This window comes from Eptatretus burgeri, chromosome 9 (assembly GCF_056783735.1).
Source record: "Eptatretus burgeri isolate ZD-2024b chromosome 9, Ebu_testis_v1, whole genome shotgun sequence".
Taxonomy (NCBI): domain Eukaryota; kingdom Metazoa; phylum Chordata; class Myxini; order Myxiniformes; family Myxinidae; genus Eptatretus; species Eptatretus burgeri.
The window spans coordinates 107,726,956-107,749,388 of record NC_140969.1 but is presented as its reverse complement, the minus strand read 5'-3'; the positions used below and the strand labels follow the sequence as shown (position 1 = coordinate 107,749,388).

General features: G+C 45.7%; 1 protein-coding gene across 5 annotated transcripts in view; it reads left to right on the top strand.

Moving 5' to 3' along the window:
- Nucleotides 1-22,016, top strand: part of LOC147020879 (alpha-soluble NSF attachment protein-like) — a 148,432-nt gene extending 126,416 nt beyond the window's left edge. For 4 of the 5 annotated variants that reach the window (XM_085896604.1, XM_085896601.1, XM_085896603.1 and 1 more), the window contains 3 exons: nt 16,642-16,710; nt 18,156-18,206; nt 18,375-22,016. In XM_085896604.1, the coding sequence (XP_085752730.1) occupies nt 16,642-16,710; nt 18,156-18,206; nt 18,375-18,479 (225 nt within the window). In that variant the 3' untranslated portion in view covers nt 18,480-22,016. The remainder of the gene's footprint in view (nt 1-16,641; nt 16,711-18,155; nt 18,207-18,374) is intronic. The other variant, XM_085896602.1, reaches the window with a different exon arrangement.
- The last annotated feature ends 417 nt before the right edge of the window (nt 22,017-22,433 follow it).

Here is a 22,433-nt window from a genome sequence, read left to right as displayed (position 1 = left end):
TATATATATATATATATATATTTATATCCCTGTGTCGTAAGAGGCGACCAGCGTTGCGTCAGGAAGGGCATCCGGCGTAAAACATGTGCCAAATCACTATGTGGATCATACGGATGATCCGCTGTGGCGACCCCTAACGGGAGCAGCCGAAAGAAGAAGAAGAAGATATATATATATATATATATATATATATATATATATATATATATATATATATATATATATATATATATATATATATATATATATATATATATGCCTAGTGTTGGCTTCATGGTGAGGGTGGTGGGCTTGGGGTCCTAGGATCCTGAGTTCAAATCCCCCTCGGATGTTGAATTAATTACAGGTGGGGTTGACTCTGCCTGTCACCTTCTGAGGTTGGCAAAATGAGTGCCAGCTTGCTGGTATCCTGTGTCGAAGTGGTGACCCGTCCAGGATTGTGTCAAATAGCCAAGGAGACTGCTTCGGCAGCACCAATGCTCTGCACAGAGTATGGTCCCAATGGATGGATATATCAATATAACTTGTCTGATAACGTTTTTATCCCAGCTCGTCATGGATGCTGATGATTCCTCACTCTACTGTGTCCCCCTAATTCAAGTAAGACTTCTCTTAGTGAGGTTTGTGCCTCATTAAACAGTGATTTAGAGAATGTGTTGAAGAGAGGTCACGATTGTCTTGTAACCTTCAATGCTGAGAAGACCAAGTTGCTGTCCATGTCTCATTCTGGTGACAGGTCCTTTCCTCCTGTGCACATGGGTCCTTTGATCTTGCCAGAAGCATCAGACCAGTGCCTACTTGGTCTTAATATCCCCCATAATCTCAGCTGGGAGAAGTACATATCAGGTATTGCAGAGAGTGCTTCTATGTCAGAGAAGTGAGTAGTAGGAGAATGTTGGTTGTGAGACAACCACTCAATAGACACTCATTGTTGCTCACTCATGTTTGCTCCCTGTTGACCTTTTATCTCACAACCATCATTCTTCTACTACGGTGTGTGTGTGTGTGTGTGTGTGTGTGTGTGTGTGTGTGTGTGTGTGTGTGTGTGTGTGTGTGTGTGTGTGTGTGTGTGTGTGTGTGTGTGTGTGTGTGTGTGATAAAAAGATACTCTAATCTCTTTATTATCTATCATGCTGACATCTTCACATTAAACTCAAATAGAGAACCAATGAATATCTGTTTTTGTTATATTTTGGGGAATAGCTTAATTTTCTTACGACACTCATTACCATCAATAATATTGACAAACAAAGTGTTGGAACTTGGTTCTTGGTTTAAATATCATTGTTCAGTGGAGATGAAATGATAAACCTCCCTCAACGTTCTGGTCTGCGTACCTCAGAGCCACATGTCATTTTAAGATTGAAGTAAATTATTTTTCCATTGATTTCTTGACATCCATTAAATATTTTTAAACCCCTCAGTCTGTATGCTTTATTTCCGCTTGTCTTGGTTATCTCTTCGATGAGACCTTTTTGATATTTACCACACCCTGCAGACCCTTTAAGACTACTATAAATGGATGAGATGTGTGTGTGTGTGTGTGTGTGTGTGTGTGTGTGTGTGTGTGTGTGATGTTTTTTTTTGTGGAGTTATACTTGAGCATTCTGATGTGGAATGTGAAACACCAAAATGATCGTCATGTCCTCCTGAGAGGATGAAGCTAATTATCGACAAAAAATCCATTGGAATTCCCATGTTTAGACGCACTCCGTGTTAAGGTATATTAAGCAGCTTAATACGTTGTCCTACCATGGCATCGCATTATAATTACAAATTATATCACAAAAACAATGACAACATTGTAAAAAAGCATATATTAATTTATACTAATAATATTTACAACAATAATAAAAATAGTATTGTTACGAATCTGGCAGCCATTTGCACACAACAGCCAGAGTCCCCGCAGTTCAGTTATTTCGATAAGTATGTGTTTATAGTTAGAACCCTCCCTATGTCTAAAGGGAATTACATGCGTGCGCTGCGAAGTTTCTTTCGAGTTAGATTTTTGCAATACCCAACGCCAACAAATCAATCCTTCGTTCTCGCACCATCGCCATCCATCGCCCACGGTTAACGTGTCACATACAGGGGGTGAGGTTCCCTCCGCCCACCATGAGCTCGTCCAATCGACAGCGGCCGGCCCGACAGCCGGCCCAAGATCCCCCCCTCCCCGCTACAAGGGTGGATGGGGAATAGGGTGCTCCCCTAGTTGTTCCGTCTGGGTTCTCAGACATGCACGGGGAGAGGGTGGTCGTTGCCCCCTCCCACCGGACCTCCTCCAATCACGGATGGCCACCATTTTCCCCCACCAAACCAATCAGGAGGCTCATCACCTCAGGGCCGACTCCGCCCCAGCCAGATAGAGTGTTCGTCCCGTCTAATTAGGGGAGGCCACTGATCGCCCGACAACCCCTCGTCCAATCCGGAGGCGAGTTACCTCAGAGCGGTTCCCTCGACCCGCGGGGGGGGGGGGGGGGAGGATAAGAAAGGTGGTGATCTGTCGTCTGGGCTCTTTTCTCTTTGTCCTTTGGTCTTTTGGTCTGCAGTCGTCGTCTGCGGTCTTGGCCTGCGGTCTTTCCCGGGGTTCCTCGTGGTGGTGGTGGTCATGGCAGCCAGGACCATGGTGCTCGTATCGTCGTTCCTGGCGGCCAGGACCGTGGTGCTCGATCGTCGTTCGTGGCAGCCAGGATCGTGGGCTCGTTGGATTCCGGGTCATTGGTTCGAGTCCCACCGTGGTGCGTTGGAGTCTGTGAAACCGCACAAGGCAGCCAGGTAACCGGCCAGACTCTGGCCCCCAGCTGAACTATCCTCCTCGGCTGGAGGACCGAATAAAGACCTGGTGGGGTCCATTTCTTTTGGATGTGTGTGTGTGTGTCTGTGGGCCCAGTCTGTAAGTAGAACTGTTTAAGTGATTCCATTGTACATTTTCCTGCATATTCGTGATTAAGTCTGCTCTGTGTCTCCCTTCCCGATTATTGTAAATAAACCTCTGTTAAATGTACCAGCTCGTTGCCTGTCGTTTCTATCTTTGACCCAGTATGGTTCGGGCTTGAGAACTAGGAAGGCCGATTGTGCCGTAAGTTGTCATTTGGGCCGGCGCGGCTTTGGTAATTTCCGCTCGGTTACACCGGATCCGAGTTGGTAATAGCGACTCGGTTCGGACAAAGCCGGCCGAGGGTGTGGCTTCCCTGGTAGCGAGACCGCGCGGCTAATTAGGTAAATTGGAATTAGACAAAAAGATCCTAACTGCGTGGTCAAAATATTGGCGTCCACGGTCCATAAGCGACCCGTTGACTTTGGAATTATCTGAAGTGACGACCTTTAAATTCCGGTGTTCGGTGGGAGACGGCCCGACTGCTCCATCTAGCGGTCGTCCTCGCCACCGAACCCAGCACCACAACAGTATAATGTGGCAATAATAATAACAAATATATAATCCCCATGCTGGCCCAAAGCGCATCTGGGCTTGGTGAAAGGCAAATTGATGCTCAAGTAGTACAGCAGGCGGGTCCACAACAAAGCTGTGAAGACCAATGAAAATTTGGTCCATCAGACCAACGGGCCCACAAGTCAAATAAAGGGATAGCAAATGGAATTAAAGACACTAGTGTGTGCTCGTACGTGCGTGCCCGTATGTGCGCGGCCGTACGTGCAAAAAAAAAAAACTTTCAAACCGCGTGCCAGAAACAACAACTACACAGGCCGTTCCTTCGCTCTCGCGTGCCCATACGTGTGTTACCGTACGTGCGTGGCTGTACGTGCGCGGCCATACGTGAAAAAAAATAGAACTTATCTTCAACTTATCATCAACTTATCATCCATCACTGTTTGCCTCGCCTTTATTTAATCACGGTGAATCATTCCATTTATGATAGTGCTGGTGAGGCCGATTTGCTACTCTGGGGTGTGGACTCCAGAGGGAGCGCCACACTTTCTGGGAGACTAATTTGGCGGTGGGGGGCCCGAGCATTACTAATGCCTCTGCTGCACCCCATAATGAATAATTCCCCGAGGAATTACTTTCTTCCATACTGTCCTCCTGGACCGTGGATTTCTCTACCATCTCCATTTCTCGGTTCTTGGTTTAAGCTCGTCTTGGTCCACCTGGCCCAGCTCATCTTGGTCCACCATAGTCCGCACAAATATTTTAAATACAATTTTCACCCTGACTGCTCTTTATAATTTTGGGGGTGCACCAGTTGCCCCCCAGGACTGAATCCCACTCCTGACATCAAACTGTTACTTTTGACATCAGGAGGTTGCTGACATCCCACTTCCGACACCAAACAGTTTGGGATCCGGTGTTCGAGGCTTGCCCTGAGGGGAAGCACATGGGTCCTTCCTAAACGCCCGGTCCTGAGGTCACTGGGCACAGATCACTCCGCATGCCGGCGGGTTGCTAGGCAACCATGAACGCCAATTGATGCTGCCAATTCTGCAGGGTTACACCTCTTCGATTGATACCCAATGTGTAGACAGCCACACCAAGGGGGGTCTCATGCCCTCGATGCATACGAGCATTTACTTACCATATCAGGTGCAGTTGAGCAGAGCTGCCAAGTACGCACTGCCTAATAAGAGCCAATTTGAGGGGTATAACTTACCGGCTAACTATGTGCGAACCATGCTGGACCAATGAAGGAAAAGAGAAAGAGTTGGGTGCATTTACAATGTAAGCAATTTATTTATAAAGCGAGGGCGACGAAAGGCATGTTAACAATAAAAGGTTTTATTACAAAAGCAATATGTACAGCAGGGAGAGCAAGGATTTGTGGGGTGCAGCAATGAAATTATTTACAAGAGAAGACGCAGTACAGAGCTAACCTGATACAAATGTCTTGGTTCGTGTTTGTTGTTACATTCCCTCCATTAACGAACGGGCTTGGAAAAGCACATTCATGTGCGATCGACCGTCTGAAAGAAAAACCGTTTGGTTCCTTGATTGGTAATCCCTCCAAACATGTGCTCAATTTTTCAGATCATAAACTATCTGTGACTGAAGAATTTGTCTTGGCTCATGGTTTCACTTTCAGTGTACCGAATTGTAACATCAAGTGAGAGGAGGTGTTTTTCAGAGTTCGAGCTTCTGTATGCTCAGCTGTTCCAGCACATCCCAGTATCCATTAAGGTAAACAAAGCACTTCAGGCCAGACTCGCTGATCTCGCTCACGCTTACTGTGGGATTCCAAACGATTTGTCTGATTTCCTTATGCAGGATGATTGCCCGATCACTTTACATGACTTCAAATCCAATCCTGAAATCCAGATTTGCAGACCAGATAAAGGCTCCAGCATTGTTATTCTGAATACAAGTGACTACATTGAGAAAATGGCTGTGATTTTGAGCAGTGTCCAAGTTCCAACACCTGAGAAATACAACTGAACGTGACCACACATCTCGTTTGGAGAAACAAATGGTGAAAAGACTATTGCAACTCTGCAAATGAGGAGACCTAGCTAAGGAGATTTACAACACAATTAGACCTGTCGGATCACAAAGACCTCGGATGTCTGGTCTGCCAAAGACTCATAAAGATAGTGTTCCTCTACGGCCGATCCTTTCAATGACTGGCTCTGCACAGTATGAACTCACCAAATGGTTATGTGAATTACTACAGCCAGCACTGGGCAGTGTCTCAGAACATGTAATTGTGGATTCCTTCACCTTCGCCGATGCCATACGGTCCGTCACACCCCTAAACGAGAATTCCACAATGTGCTCATGTGATATCATGTGATATCATGAAAGGGGCCTTGTTGTCCCTCTCTGGAAAGGGAAGGGTGATCGCCATGACTGCAACAACTACCGAGGGGTGACGCTGCTCTCAGTGCCGGGCAAGGTCTTTGCTCGGATAATTCTCGATAGGGTTCGCCACCATCTGCTTGAGCACCAGCGTCCAGAGCAGTCAGGCTTTACACCAAAGAGGTCAACGATTGACCGTATCCTTGCACTTCGTGTCCTCACTGAACGCAGACGAGAGTTTTGGCAGGGGCTGCTTGCAGCCTATGTTGATCTCTGTAAAGCGTTCGATTCAGTGAATCGGGATGTCCTCTGGAGGATTCTTGGTCTTCATGGGGTGCCACCAAAACTGATCGATCTGATGTCTGAACTCTACTCTGGTACTGAGAGTGCTGTGAAGTGTGGTGGTACCATCTCTGACTTATTTCCAGTTGTTACTGGAGTTCTTCAGGGATGTGTACTTGCCCCCACACTTTTCAGCACTTGTATGGACTGGATTCTAGGGAGGATGTCGGAGAGATCAAGCTGCGGTGCGTCATTTGGGAATGTCAAGATCTCGGACCTTGACTTTGCAGATGATGCAGTCATCTTTGCGGAGACTTTAGACATCCTCTTGGGGGCCCTCGAGGTGCTGAATGAGGAGTCGGAGCCGTTGGGATTACGGGTTTCTTGGGTCAAAACTAAGATCCAGGCTTTCGGTGACATCTTGGATGCTGCTGTCCTGTCTGTGTCTGTTTGTGGTGAGGATGTTGAGGTCGTGGAGAGATTCACTTACCTTGGCAGTGATATTCATGTCTCTGCTGGCTGCGAGTCAGAGGTCAATAGACGTCTGGGTCGGGCCTGGGGAGTCATGGACTCACTGGATCATGGGGTGTGGCGCTGCCGGTACCTGTGCGGGAGGACGAAAGTCCGAGTCTTCAGGTCCTTGGTACTTCCAGTCTTGCTCTATGGGTGCGAGACTTGGACTCTGACCAAGGATCTGAGACGGAGACTTAATTCCTTTGGTACCAGGTCTCTTCCGAGAATCCTTGGCTATCGCTGGTCGGATTTTGTGTCCAACGAGCGGTTGCTGAGAGAGACTCGGATGAGATTTGTTACCTGCATAGTCCGTGAGTGTCAGTTGCGGCTGTATGGACATGTGGCTCGTTTTCCTGACTCTGATCCTGCTCACCAGATTCTCTCAGCGAGGGAGTCTCATGAGTGGAGGAGGCCAGTGGGTCGACCACGTGCCTCATGGTTGCAACAGGTTGACCATCATCTCAAGGAGATGGGGATGGGCCTGGCATCTGCCTGGGGGATGGCCAGACGGAGGCCCCTGGAGTACCGGCGGAAAGTGGACGCAGCGACGTGCTGTTCTGGCACATGCTCCCATACCTGACCTGACCTGACCTCATGTGATATAGCCAGTCTCGTCATGACAGAAGTGATTGAAATCTGCGCGCAACTTCTGTATCATGGTGACCCGTTCTGTCGAGTTCAGTTTCAATCATTCAATGTATACTCGGATTGATAGTGCAGCGATGGGATCCCCTCTAGGCCCCGTCTTGTGTTTCGATGGGATCCCCTCTAGACCCCCTGCATGTGGGCCGCACATCTTTGAGATTGAAGTATCGCATTGACCAACTCATCCCTTTGGGGATCAGACGGGGTCAGTCATCCGAACAGAGACAACCAACTCGGGCTTGTAAGAATGTACACAGTATGACAATTACTCCCTGTGCCTCTGCAATTGGTAACCATTCACTGAATGATCCTCAGTGTGCAGAGCAATATAGTATGAGCTGGTTTAAAATCCTGAGTGGACGACGCAGTTTAACTCACCTTCGTGCAATGGAGGCCACATTTATCAGGTCAACCAATCCCATTCTTTGTAGACAGAAATAATTTGTCTGAGCTTTATATCTATTTTGACTATGAAAGCTTGACTGTGTGACAACTCCACCACAGTCAACTTTGAGTCATCATGAAAACCACCCACACACCTTCACCCCGATCCCCCAACTCGCACTCACTCATCGAATTCGCATGATATTTCCACCGGTACTTTGGTGATTCATGTCCGCCTAATCATTATTATTCATGATGGTTCATTTCCACCTCCTCATTAATCACGATGCCCGATGATTCCACCAATCAGGTAATCCCGCACTTTCTTTCTCTCAACCAATCGACGTTGAGGGCATTACATTGTAACTTGATAAATGAGGGTTTGGTGCTTCTTTTTCATCTGCTGCGGTTTTATCCTCAGGAGTGCAAGTCGAAAAGCTTTGATAATGTCTATTTTATTGAAATGCAAATATACTGTAATTTGATTTGCAATAAAGTTGTTTCGTTAGGCTTTGTGTTTAATTCAGCATGTGAGTCATCAGTATTGCAACACTCTCTGAGGTTTGGAGACCGGATAGTGGCAAGATCATGGCGGGTGCTTTCCCCTACTATTGGTCTGGTCGCTCTGATGGTTGCCATGGCCAAGGAGTTACTGTGGCTGTGACCAATAAGCTGACTCCAATGATAATTAAAGTAACACCTGTCAACGAGCATATAATGAGACCGAGGATTAATCAATCCGTGCTCCAGACGAGATACTCTTCTCGTCTTCGGGGATTTCAATGCATCGACTGGAATGGGAAGGGATGGTTGTGAGTTTGGAACTGTGAACCACACCAGCACTAAGTTCCTTGACTGTGCAAGAAGTTGTGGACTTATGGTGGCTGGTTCATGGTTTCAGCACCCACAGGCTCATCACTGGACTGGGTCATCCAACGCTGGCGGTGTGGCAAAAGAGATTGACCATGTGCGCATTGACGGTCATTGGAGGATGATCCAAAACTGCAGGGTGTACCGGAGTGCTCATTTCCTCAATATCGGCCACAGACATGTGGAAGCAACTCTGAAGTTGCAGCTTAAATCCAGGAGAATGGTATCATCCCAGCCTCAGCTGGATGTTGGCAAGCTTAAGGATGAGAGGGTAGCTGAGGAGTTTGCGAACAGGCTGTCGAGATTTTGGGGGTCTGGGTGCTTCCGGGAATCCTGAGGAGTTGTGGAGCACCTTTATGGCCACCATCCTTGATGTTGCCGGTGGATGTCTTGGAACTCACCACAGTGTGAAGAATAATTTTGTCTCTGAAGTGATACTGGATACTATTGATCAGAGTTGCAGGGCCAGGCTGAATGGCGTAGCTGAGCTGTTCGGGAGTTGAGATGTAAAATTGTACATGTGCTGAGAGTGGACAAGGAGGCCTTTGTGCCAGGAATCTGTGAGGGAGGTAGAGCATCACCTATGGTCAAGTGATTCTTGTCCTGCTTCCAGGGGAGTTCACACATTGCATTCCTCCAAGCCCATGTCTTGGTGTACTGCAGTTAGAGCGGAGGGTGGTGGGCTCTTGACAGAGTGAAGGCTCGCTGGGCCGGTTACTTTGAGCGGTTATACCAGGCTGATCCACCAGCTGTCGAGTTAGATGTCCGGTGTGTTTCTATCCCTATTGCTGACCCTCCAATAAACTGTGATCCATCTTAGTTTGTGGAAACACATGTTGCGGTGAACCTGTTGAAATGGGGTAAAGCTCCAGGGATCTGCGGCATCCATGCTTAACTTTTCAAGGCTGGTGGAAATGCTGTACTCATATGATTGCATGCAGTTCTGTGCTCTGCCTGGAACACAGGCATCGTCCCAACTGACTGGAAGAGGGACCTTGTTGTCCCTCTCTGGAAAGAGACGGGTGATCACCAAGACTGCAACAACTACCGAGGGGTGACGCTGCTCTCAGTGCCGGACAAGGTCTTTGCTTGCATAATTCTTGATAGGGTTCGCCACCATCTGCTTGAGCACCAGCGCCCAGAGCAGTCAGGCTTTACACCAGAGAGGTCAACGATTGACCGTATCATTGCCCTTCCCGTCCTCACCGAATGCAGATGAGAGTTTTGGCAGGGGCTGCTTGCAGCCTATGTTGATCCCTGCAAAGCGTTCGATCAGCGAATCTGGATGCACTCTGAAAGATTCTTGGTCTGCGTGGGTTCCCACCAAAACTAATCAATATGATATCTGAACTATACTCGAGTACAGAGAATGCTATGAGATGTGGATTACAATCTCCAACTTATTTCCAGTTGTTACTGGAGTTCGTCAGGGGTGTACACTGCCCCCCCCCACCACACTTTTCAGCGCTTGTGTGGACTGGATTCTGGGGAGGATGTCAGAGAGATCAGGCTGTGGTCCATCGTTTGGGAATGTCAAGATCTCTGACCTTCATTTCGCAGATGATGCAGTCATCTTTGTGGAGACTTTAGATATCCTTTTTGGGGGGGCCCTCGAGGTGCTGAATGAGGAGTCGGAGCCATTGGGATTACGGGTTTCCTGGGTCAAAACTAAGATTCAGGCTTTCAGTGACATCTTGGATGCTGCTCTCATGTCTGTACCTGTTTGTGGTGAGGATGTTGAGGTCACAGAGAGATTCACTTACCTTGGCAGTGATATTCATGTCTCTGATGGCTGTGAGCCAGAGGTCAATAAACGTCTGGGTCCGGCCTGGGGAGTCATGGATTCACGAGATCATGGGGTGTGGCGCTGCCGGTACCTGTGCAGGAGGATCAAAGTCCGAGTCTTCAGGTCCTTTGTGCTTCCAGTCTTGCTCTATAGATGTGCGACTTGGACTCTGACCAGGGATCTGAGATGAAGATAATTATCTTTGGCACCAGGTGTCTTCGGAGAAACCTTGGCTATCACTGGTCAGACTTTGTGTCCGAGCGGTTGCTGAGAGAGACTCAAATGAGATTTGTTACCTGCATAATCCATGAGCATCAGCTGCGGCTATATCGACATGTGGCTCGTTTTCCTGACGCTTATCCTGCTCACCAGATTCTCTCAGCGAGGGACCCTCATGGGCGGGAGGCCAATTGGCCGACCACGTTCCTCGTGGTTGCAGCAGGTTGATCAGCATCTCATGGAGATGGGGATGGGCCAGGCATCTTCCTGGGGTTGGCCAGACATAGGCCCCTGGAGTTCCGGCGGAAAGTGAACACAGTGACGCGCTGCTCCGGCGCGTGCTCCCATTCCTGATACCTGTGAGTTACGAGGGCGCAGCAATTTGACCTCTCACCCTGGGTGGATTTTTCCTCAATACGCCATTGTGTGTTGGAGCATTCTCTGTTCCTTCTGGACTTTCACCTGTTTGGTCCACTCAAGGATGCTTTAAGAGGTGGCCTCTTTGCTGCAAATAACCTCAGGTGTACCAATCACCTTCATAATCACACAATCACACACATAATAAGTTAATTGGCCTCCACCTGTGTTAAATTGCAGCGATTCTGATTATTACCTCCACCACCGAAGGTGAATGAGATTATGTTTTCACCCCTTTCTGTCTGTCTGTCTGTTTGTCTGTTTGTTTGCGTGCAGGATATCTCAAAAAGTTGTGGATGGATTCAGACAAAACTTGGTGGACAGGTTGGGTGTGTTGCAAGGACTATTTGATTCGATTTTGGTGAATATCCGAATCCAGATACGAATTGTTTAATTTTTAAAGTGATTCTTCACCATTTTGAGGAGGAGAGGAGATTGGGACCATTCTCTGTGCAGACCGTTGGTGCTGCTTAAGCAGTCTCCTTGGCTATTGGGCACAATCCTGGACGGGTCGCCACTCCGACACAGTATACCAGCAAGCTGGCACTCATTTTGCCAACCTCGGAAGGATGACAGGCCGAGTTTTGCCTTTGCCATGGCATCACCAAAGCTAAAATATCACACTAATTCAAACTTTCTGACATTTTTAATTGTGTTCTCATATGAAGGTGAACCGTGTTTCTCAATTACTACTGGTATGTATACATTTTGGAAATCAAACGCTTAAGAAAGTATTGTTCTGCAGAAATTCATATACATACAGAGGCACGCATAAAGAAAACTGTAACTGTTAGTTTTAGCGTTCGTCTTTTACTAGTGTATAGCAACACGGAAGCACATACATCAGAGCCGAGCATAATAGTTGTCTTTGGCAACACGGAAGCCACTCATTCATCATAGTGGATGATAATAGTTATCATAGTCGACACTGGGAGCTGTGCATGACAACACAGAAGCACATCAGTGAGAGCGAATCATAATAGTTGTGCATTGTTGCATGGAAGCACATTCGTCAGAGCGGTTTGTAATATTTGTGTCTGGCAACAAGGAATCACATTCGCCATGGAAGCATGAAGATGTCATCTGTTGTAACTTTTAGTCAGCGTCTTCTTCACCACTGGATCCGAAGATTGTTCTTGGATTTTCACAAGTTTATTCGGCCATACATGCACATGCTTCTGTGCATGGCATGTGGTTGGTTCTGCATGTGCAGTCGGCTCGGCGACATAGAGACTTCTTGCAGTGACGGACAGTCAGCTCCGGAAGACCCCGTGGTGCTGGATCTTTGGTCATGAGCACAGGCTGCAGGGCACCATCCTGAATTTTCCAGCCATGTCCATCTGCTGGTGGAAGGCTCTGTGTAGGCTCCAATGCTCTCTTCCATACATAGGCCTGGTAATTTCCTCACTTCATATGTTGCTGTAAGCTGTCGAATGTAGGGGGGGAGATTTTCATTTCTTTGTCCCTTTTGACAGAACTGCCAGTATCTTACATTGTTCACTTTCCTCCCAGCCCCCTTGGTTGTTGAGTACATTGCACATATGAAGGCTTCGCATGCTTCTGAAGTGCTGTTGCTGAGCTCAGGTTCTTCCCCAAACTGTCCCAGACTGGTCTGATGCTCTTTACTGTCAAGGAAAACATTGAAACCCTTTTTCTTGCGGAGTCCTGAGAGTACACTGTTTGAATCGCACCCAGTGAGTGCGTGGAAGCCGAGTAAAGCATTACACAGCTCAGGTCCGAGTTTGTGTGCCAAGCTGTGGATAGGAATATACCGAGCTTTATCCTTGATTCCAGTCCGAAACCACAGCTCCCGACACTGGAGTTTTCTGTAGTGTGTGGTGCAGAGGACAGCCACATCTGTGGCAGGTGATTGAATCACAATTCTGTTGTGATAATGAGAGGCATGTTTTGCATGTAGCAATATTCGTGTGTCTGCCTCTTCATGATCTGACTTAAGGGGAACCAGTTCTTCGCAGTGTCCTCTGATGACTAGCACAGACTTCTGCGGGTTCTTGAAACCACCACCGATGACTAGGTGTTGACCATCAAGCAGAGTGTGTACCCCTATGTGGCACCATGTGTCTGCCAAGAAGACACACAAGTTGACTTTGTTTTCTACATTTCTAATGTATTTGATCCACTGCTTTGGAATAGGAGTGGCTGGCCCTTGGATTGTCACCTCGAAGGCTGCAGATGTTCCTCGTTTCTCTCGCTCCCCAGCTTTGATTGAGAGGCTGGAGTACCGTTCGAAGACAACATCAACCCGCTGACAACCATTCCGACGTAGAGGGGCAGTAACCAGGCTGTAATACTTGAATGCCATTTCACCGAAGTTTGCAGCACCAGTGGACTTTGTCATCTGTACCATCTGGCTGTACAGTTGAATGAATATCGACATTTCTGTACATACTCTGATAGAGAATTATAATACGAAGCCAATGATACCTCAATATTGAAAATTGCTTGAGTCTCGACAAAGATATTCACGTTTACGTTACCCTTCCCCCTAAATTTTGCTAGCCCACAGTGACCCTCTTGGTAAGTACCCTTGGTATGTATAATGGCCTGTAGAATTTTAATGACACCACAATGACACCACCACAATTTGAAACCACATATTACCTGGAGGTGTTCTATAGGGTCTATTCTACCACTCTGTCAAGTCAAACCTTTTCTGTAGGGAGTGTTGAACTATTTCATTTTTTTCAGGTCCTTGCTCCTGGACTATGAACACCAAGGGGCTTTCAAAAGACCTCTGGGATAAATTTGGTGAAAAGCACAGATCAGGAGATGGATATAAAAATATTTCAAAGGCCTTGAATATCCCTTTGAGCACAGTCAAGACAATCATTAAAAAGTGGAAGATGTATGGTACCACCAAGACCCTGCTTAGATCAGGTCATCCCTCCAAACTGGATAACCAAGCAATGAGGAGACTCATCATAGAGGCCACCAAGAGACCAATGGCAACTTTGAAAAAGCTACATGCCTTTATGGCAAAGATTGGTTCCTGTGTGCATGTGACACCAATATCCCAAGCATTCCACAAGTCTGGCCTGTATGGTAGGGTGACAAGAAGGAAGCCATTACTCAAAAAAGCTCACCTTGAATCCTGTTTGAGGTATGCAACAAACCACTCCAGAGATTCTGAAGCCATGTGGCAAAATGTTTTGTGGTCTGACGAAACCAAGCTGGAACATTTTGGCCTAAATGCAAAACGTTATGTTTGGCACAAACCCAACATGGCACATCACCCAAAGAACACCATCCCTCCTATGAGGCATGGTGGTGGCAGCATCATGTTATTGGGATGTTTCTCATCAGCAGCAACTGGGGCACTTGTCAGGATAAAAGGGAAAATGGATGGAGCAAAATACAGAAAAATCCAAGAGGAAAACTTGCTGCCCTCTGCAAGATTGCTGAAATTAGGACTGAATTTCACCTTTCAGCATGACAACGACCCAAAGCACACAGCCAAAGCTACACTGGAGTGGCTAAGGAACAAATAGATAGTTGTCCTTGAGTGGCCCAGTCAGAGCCCTGACCCAAATCCAATCGAAAATCTGTGGCATGACTTGAAGATTGTTGTCCATCAACACTCCCCATACAACTTGACTGAGCTTGAACAGTTTTGTTCAGAAGAATGGGAAAATATTGTTCAATCATGGTGTGCAAAGTTGGTAGAGACCTATCCCAACAGACTCAGAGATGTAATTGCTGTCAAAGGTGCTTCCACCAAGTATTAACTCAGGGGGTTGGACACTTATTCTCGATACAAGGGTCAGAAATATGGATTGTAATACTCCTGACATCCAACGCAACAGCTGGTGGATCAGCCTGGTACAGGGGCTCAAAGTAACCGGTCAAGAGCCTACCACCCTCTCCTCTAACTGCAGTACACTGAGGGACGGGCTTGGAGGAACGCAATGCACGAATTCCCATGTAAGCAGGATGAGAATCACTTGACCAGAGATGATGCTCTACCCCCTCACAGATTCCTTGCACATCGGCCTCCTTGTCCACCCTCAGCACACGTGCAGTTTTACGCCTCAACTCCATGAACAGCTCGGCTCTGACATTCTGGTCAATGGTATCAAGTGTCCCTTGAGAGACAAAATTCTTCTTCGCCCTCCGGTGAGTTCCAAGACATCCACTGACAACATCAAGGATATTAGTCTTGAAGGCACTCCACAACTCTTCAGTATTCCCCAAAGCACCCAGACCTCCCAAATCCCCACTCAGCCTGTTCACAAACTCCTCAGCTACCCCATCATCCTTGAGCTTGCCAACATCCAGCCTAGGCTGGGATGGTACCAATCTCCCAGATTTCAGCTGCGACTTCAGAGTTGTTACCACAAGCCTGTGGTCAGTATTGAGGAACTGGCCACTCAAAGCAAAAAAAGAAAGGACAGAAAGAACACAAAGCAATAAAATGCCAAATGGTCTAATCTTCCTCCTTGCTGAGCCTCTTCAAGTCACCACATCCTTGACGGACCTGGTTCCATGGAAACGATCCATCCTCCAGATAGTGAGCAGGCCAGTCCTGTATCGTGGCTGATCATGGATGACTCCCCGCAGCACTGGCAGCCACCAGAGCAGTAGAGGTGCTCCACTGGGACCGTGACACATCACACACACAGAGCCCAGTCGTTGCGCCCTACCCAGCAGTTGTGGCATTCCCATCTGATCTTGAGCATGAGCCTGTCAATGTGACCACAACCAGTAATCACCCCAATGATGGCTTGGCTGAGTGACAAGACCACCTCCTCAGTCACTGGCAGTGGCACCTCAGACTCCGACAACCTCCTCCAGGGCACACACACAAATGTCCTCCCCTCGCACCCCCCCAACTTAGCCCCCACGGAAGTAATTGCTGTCCATGCACAGCCCCCCCCCACCCTCTCCTCCCACAGTACATTAAGCACATTAACTGTCTGGCATGAAGCTCCTTGGCTGCTATGAGAGTCCCAACCTCGCTTTAACAGTGACAGAGGTCCTGCAACACGACGTAGGACAGAGGGGTGCTGTGGCCTGAGTTGTGAACAATGTCCCTCAAAATCTCCCGAACACAGTCACGACCCTCCATGCAGCCAAAACGTGAATGTGGGTCACTCCCCTCACTAAACCAAGCCCCTCTCCGGATTCCAACAACACGGCCCACAGTAGCGAAGAGGCACTGACAGCCGACGGCCTCCCGCCGCCATGGACACCACCCGGAATGACACCACAGCTATACTGGTGAGGACCCGCCATGCTGTCCACCATGATGAAAAAGAAGGAGGCTCTTTGGAGTTTTCTGTATCGAAAAAATCAACCCACACAAACCAATACAGGTACCTTCAGTTCGACTCTCGCTACCCATTAATTCACAAGCTTCAAGTCATTTGGACCCTCGTCCATTGAGCGGATTCTATTGTCATGATCTGGGACTGGATGCTTGCGAAGCTTCCTGAGCATCTGTAACGGGAGCAGCAAACGCCACGTGATACTCAACTTCACTCATTATGTGACATTCGCCACTAACGATCATCACGTGACACTCCCACACAGTATATATGTAACAGGAGTGGCCAACCCAACTGAGGTCATTGTCAGCAGAAGCTGATTGGGTAATTGGTGCGATGTCACACATTGAGTGTCTAGTTCCATTATTTGATTGAATTAATCTCATTTTTGGATTTCAGTTTCTTTTCACTTTCTCGACAAACCTGATATAGATTGGATGCTTCTCGCCTTTAAATCTGCATTCTCTAACCTTGTGTGTCATTTTCATCAGCTTGCTGTCGACAGGTATGAAGAAATGTTTTCACCCTTCAGTGATTCAAGAGAATGCAAACTTCTGAGGGTAAATATGTTGTTCATTACCTCCGCGCCGAAGCAAACGGAAGTTGTTTTCACTCCTGTTTGTCTGTCTGTCTGTCTGTCTGTCTGTCTGTGAGCAGGATATGTGAAAAGGTTATGGACGGATTCAGATGAAACCGAGTGTACAGGTTGGGTGTGTGACGAGGCTGAATTGATTTGATTTTGGTGAACATCTCGATCCATATCCAGATACGAACATTTTTAAGTGATTCTTCACCATTGACAGATAGGACCCAAACGACACAGTGTATTTCATGATATCTCAAAAAGTTATTCACGGATTCGGACGAAACTTGGTGGACAGGTTGGGTGTGTGACGAGGCTGAATTGATTTGATTTTGGTGAACATCTCGATCCATATCCAGATACGAACATTTTTGAGTGATTCTTCACCATTGACAGATAGGACCCAAATGACACAGTGTATTTCATGATATCTCAAAAAGTTATTCACGGATTCGGACGAAACTTGGTGTACAGGTTGGGTGTGTGACGAGGCTGAATTGATTTAATTTTGGTCAACATCTCCATCCATATCCAGATACGAACATTTTTAAGTGATTCTTCACCATTGACAGATAGGACCCAAACGACAGTGTATTTCATGATATCTCAAAAAGTTATTCATGGATTCGGACGAAACTTGGTGGACAGGTTGGGTGTGTGACGAGGACAAATTTATTCGATTTTGGTGAACATCTCCATCCATATCCAGATACGAACATTTTTAAGTGATTCTTCACCATTGACAGATAGGACCCAAATGACACAGTGTATTTCATGATATCTCAAAAAGTTATTCACGGATTCGGACGAAACTTGGTGTACAGGTTGGGTGTGTGACGAGGCTGAATTGATTTGATTTTGGTGAACATCTCGATCCATATCCAGATACGAACATTTTTAAGTGATTCTTCACCATTGACAGATAGGACCCAAACGACACAGTGTATTTCATGATATCTCAAAAAGTTATTCACGGATTCGGACGAAACTTGGTGGACAGGTTGGGTGTGTGACGAGGCTGAATTGATTTGATTTTGGTGAACATCTCCATCCATATCCAGATACGAACATTTTTGAGTGATTCTTCACCATTGACAGATAGGACCCAAACGACACAGTGTATTTCATGATATCTCAAAAAGTTATTCACGGATTTGGACGAAACTTGGTGGACAGGTTGGGTGTGTGACGAGGACAAATTTATTCGAGTTTGATGAAGATCCAGATGCAGGTCTGCATACTATAATATTTAGAGCGATTTTTCACCATCGAGAGTTTGGGCCGAGTGGACAAAACCTGGTGGATGAGTTGGGTCGGTGACAAAAACAAGCCAATCTGATTTGAGTTAAATGATACCGGTAATCAGACTGGGATTTCGTTTGAATTTGTGGTGGAAAAGACTGTTTTTCTTTTTTCTGACAGACCCTGCTGCAGGCCCATGAGGAACAAAATACCGATGCATTCACGGAGGCTGTGAGTATAAATCGGCTGTTTGCACAGTGAGCTCGCTACTCATCTTGGTTAGAACATCTGACACAATGTATATTTCGAAATCCAGATACATTTTTAAAGCTTCAAATTGATTGCGACTTCAGTAACTATAACATGAGCTCCTCAGTGAGCGCACGTGCCATGTCCCAGGTGAAGGAGTTTGACTCTGTGTCCCGGCTGGACCAGTGGTTAACTACCATGCTTCTGCGCATCAAGAAAACCATCGAGTCCGAAGAAGAGGAAGGTCTTTGTTGAACTCAGATCTTAGTTTGCTTCAGGGAACAAGGCAACAGTGAATGTTTTGGTGTTACTGAATTTTCACGACGCTGAATGTGAGAGCCGGTTGTTGTTCTGAAAGCGATAATCATCGTGTGATTCTGCTATAAAGATGTCTTGTTCGTTTTGAATTGTGATACCTTTTTTGGGTTTGTTCGAGCAATTCCGGGTTGTTGTGCAATGTCTGAAAACATCATTGAGGATGTCCTGATCGAAATTCCCTTTTCCAGAGTTAAACACAAAACGCAGTCATGATCTACCGGTGTACTTTGTGTACAATTCCTGTTAGCCTTGAAAAGATGATTGTCGACTTTTAAAACACAAACGAAGGCTCATCGTGCATTCACTTTAATCATTACAGCATCCTACTCTGTTTTCTGTATCACTTGAATGGCCTCACAAGTTGTAATATCGTTGTTCAGAGTGCATGAGCCTCGATGCCTGTTTTGGAAAAAGTTGTTTTCACGAATGGTGGTTTTGCTTCGGTGCGCAAAATATCCTTGTTATGACTTGCTCGACTATTTGTGTAGATTTTCATTTCTTGGTTTTATGATGAACAGTTTTTTTTTGCTATGTCGTAAAGAGCTTGTAAAGTAGCCACACGTGATAATAACTTTTATAGAAATTAAAAAAGGAGAGAAAACAATTAACAATGAATCTTTAAAACGTTTATCGATGTCAATCAACAGAAGCAAAATCTGCAACATGCAAATTGGTGTTTAGACTAGTGATGTGTTCGGGACAGCTTTCATCACCATGATGCTTCTTAGGTAATCCAGTGTATACCTGCTTCTCTTATCGATAAACTTCTTCAACATGGACAACTTTGCATCATAGCATGAGAAATAATATGCTCATTGTCCCCTGTCCCTCCGACAAGGTCGTCCGACTGACTGATTAAAAAAGCATAACATAAGCCCCGTTCATTTGACCCATCATCCGTCCATGACGGACCGATTGATCATCCATCAATGTACTTTTGTGTACACGATATCTATTTAAATTGATGAGGTGTGTGTGTGTGTGTGTGTCATGTTTTTTTAATGGAGTTCTACTGGAGAATTCTGATGTGTACTGTGATGCATCAAAATGATCGTCATGACTTCTTGAGTTGATTAGTCTAATTAGCTGCAAATAACCCAGAAGAATTCCCATGTTTTAAATGCACACCATGTTAAGGTGTATATTGAGCAGCTTAATATGTCCTTCCATGGCATGGCATTCTAATTACAAAATAAATTACAAAAACAACATTTTAACAAAGCACATATTAATTAATACTAACAACAATAATAAAAACAGAACCACTGGACCTGCAGATTATCTGGGCCCTGGCCTAATGTTGTCACCCAAATTTGGTAGCATTCTGACTGATGGATCAGGAGGAGAAGATTTTGGAAGGAATTTACACAATTTTCCCAAAAATTGACGAAGCCGGCCATTTGGACATACTTTTGGTGACGTGATTGGCATGACCTCCGCAATTTAACATCCCTAACCTGGTCTAATGTGGTAACCCAAATTTGTTCGCATTCTGACTGCTGGATCTGGAGAAGAAGATTTTTGAAGAAATTTACTAAGTCAGACATTTTGACCGACTTAAAGTCGTGTGACCGGAACAAACTTTTCAATCCCTGTTCCCAGTCAGGAGAGGAATGGTGCTGCCAAATTTCAGTCGGATTGGCTCAGTGGTTTGGCTGGTGAAGTCGAAATAGGAGACAGACGGATGGACGCTGTGTGATGACGATACCTTATCTGGAATTTAAGTTCCAGATTAGCCAATAACCAGATAATAATTTGCCAGGTTGGTAAAAGGCAAGCTAATGCTGAAGCAGTACAGCAGGCAGGTGTGCTACAAGGCCGTGAAGACAAATGAAAATGTGGTCCAAAGGACCAACGGGCCCACTAATTTCAAAAACAGTTGAACATTTCGCTTTCATATTGCAAATATCTATTCCTCATGACATTTTCTCAAACTGATTAGATCATGGCTGTGATTGGCTGAATTATGTTGCTACGGCAACCATCTCGGTAATGGCTTGTGTACGCGATATTTCAAAAACCGTTCAAGATTTAGCTTACATATTACACAGATCTATTCCTCATATCACCCAAAAGGTGGGGGACCTGGAGTATCAGCTCTTTATTGGTATTAAGACTTGTACTGTGATGTCACTGCAGCCAAACTTTTGTGAAACGAAACACATGAGAAAGTTTGGGCGAACCTCACAGTGGGATTATAAATATCTCACTTACCTTGAGATTCTCCAGACTGAGATATGTTCCACCAGGGAATCTGATACAACTATAAGCTACTGCTGTGATGGCACACAAGCAAGGCATAGCATTGTCGAGCACACTGTCCTCAAAGAATATTCACCTGGCTTTGAAGTCTCACATTCCCTTGGAAGAATTAAATTTCCCATTATACATTTCCAGCTCCAGTAAGTCTTTCAGCCAGTACTGCGGTCAAATATATAATGCCTACCAGATATACAGCAGGCCTCCACTGATTTGAAATTTCTACGAGCGAGAGAGATTGACTAACTAGGCCTTGCATCATTCTGTACTGGTTACTGCTGTCTTCTACGATGATTGGATACATAGATTAGCAGAAGACATTTTATTTGTACATTTCAAGCATACATAGTGGATGTATTTTAATGGTATTGGCATCTTTGCAAGAGAATATTTTTTATCTTTTCAATAATACGATTTTGATTTGTTTTGATGTAGAAACGATGTTAATTTCACCCAAAGATGATAACGTTCTCTGATGTCCTCTTCTTACACACATTCAAATGCATAGCAAACTAGAACGGCACTCGGTGGAGCGCGTCCTTCACTAGGCTGAATGGTTTACAAATTGAATCCCAATCATGGGCCGGATCTGGATCCGGACTTGAACCAAAACCGTATCGGCTTGTTCTTGTCACCTCACCAACTCATCCACCTAATTTTGTCATAACTCGTTTCCAACCTTTTGAAATATCGTGCTATATAATCGGTTTTAGCATGAACACCCAATGGTGAAGAACGACTGAAAAAAACAAAACTTTCAGATCCGCATTCATATCTTCACCAGAATCTCATCATTTCATCCTTGTCATACACTCAACCTCTCCACCAAATGTCGTCCGAATCTGTCCACAACATTTTGAGATATCCTGTTCACAGACAAACAAACAGACAGACGTGAAAACATAACACCTACTGTAGGTAAATAGTGGGATTGAAGAAGGGGAGGGGTGGAATAAGGGGCGGTGGAGAGAGAGAGAGGGTGGTACGCACACCCAATGTATCTCATGGCCTCATCTTGTATTTGCCTAACTAGAAATACCTGTTCCATGCTCAATGTTTTGATCACCTGATGCATGTAACTTTCTCAATACTTGATCATTGTAATTGTTTTGTGAAAACGTGTGGTAGTGTAAGAAATATCAATTCGTTTTTCTGTAAATCATGGCACATCTTTCGCTTGCTTGGTTTATTTAAATAAAGAATTTGCAATGCTAATTTGACTTTGTTTTAACTTTCATCATTAAAACAATCTTGGTGTTTTGCTTTTTTTGAAAGATCTTGCATATCTATACGTGTGTGTGTGTGTGTGTGTGTGTGTGTGTGTGTGTGTGTGTGTGTGTGTGTGTGTGTGTGTGTGTGTGTGTGTGTGTGTGTGTGTGTGTGTGTGTGTCAGTGTGTCTCCTCCATAACTTCAAAACCATGAAACCTGTCAGCCTGAAACTTTGCATGCGCACTAAGGGAACTCCAAGGGAGTGCAAGAGTGAAAATTGGGTGCTTGGGTGGATTAAGACACCCCCTTTTGAAGATCATTAATGGCCTTATGTAATTGTATTCTTTATCAGGTGCATCCCCGGCCACCTCACTCTTCTTCCATGGGGTATGAAGGCGCATCCCCGGATACCTCGCTGGGGT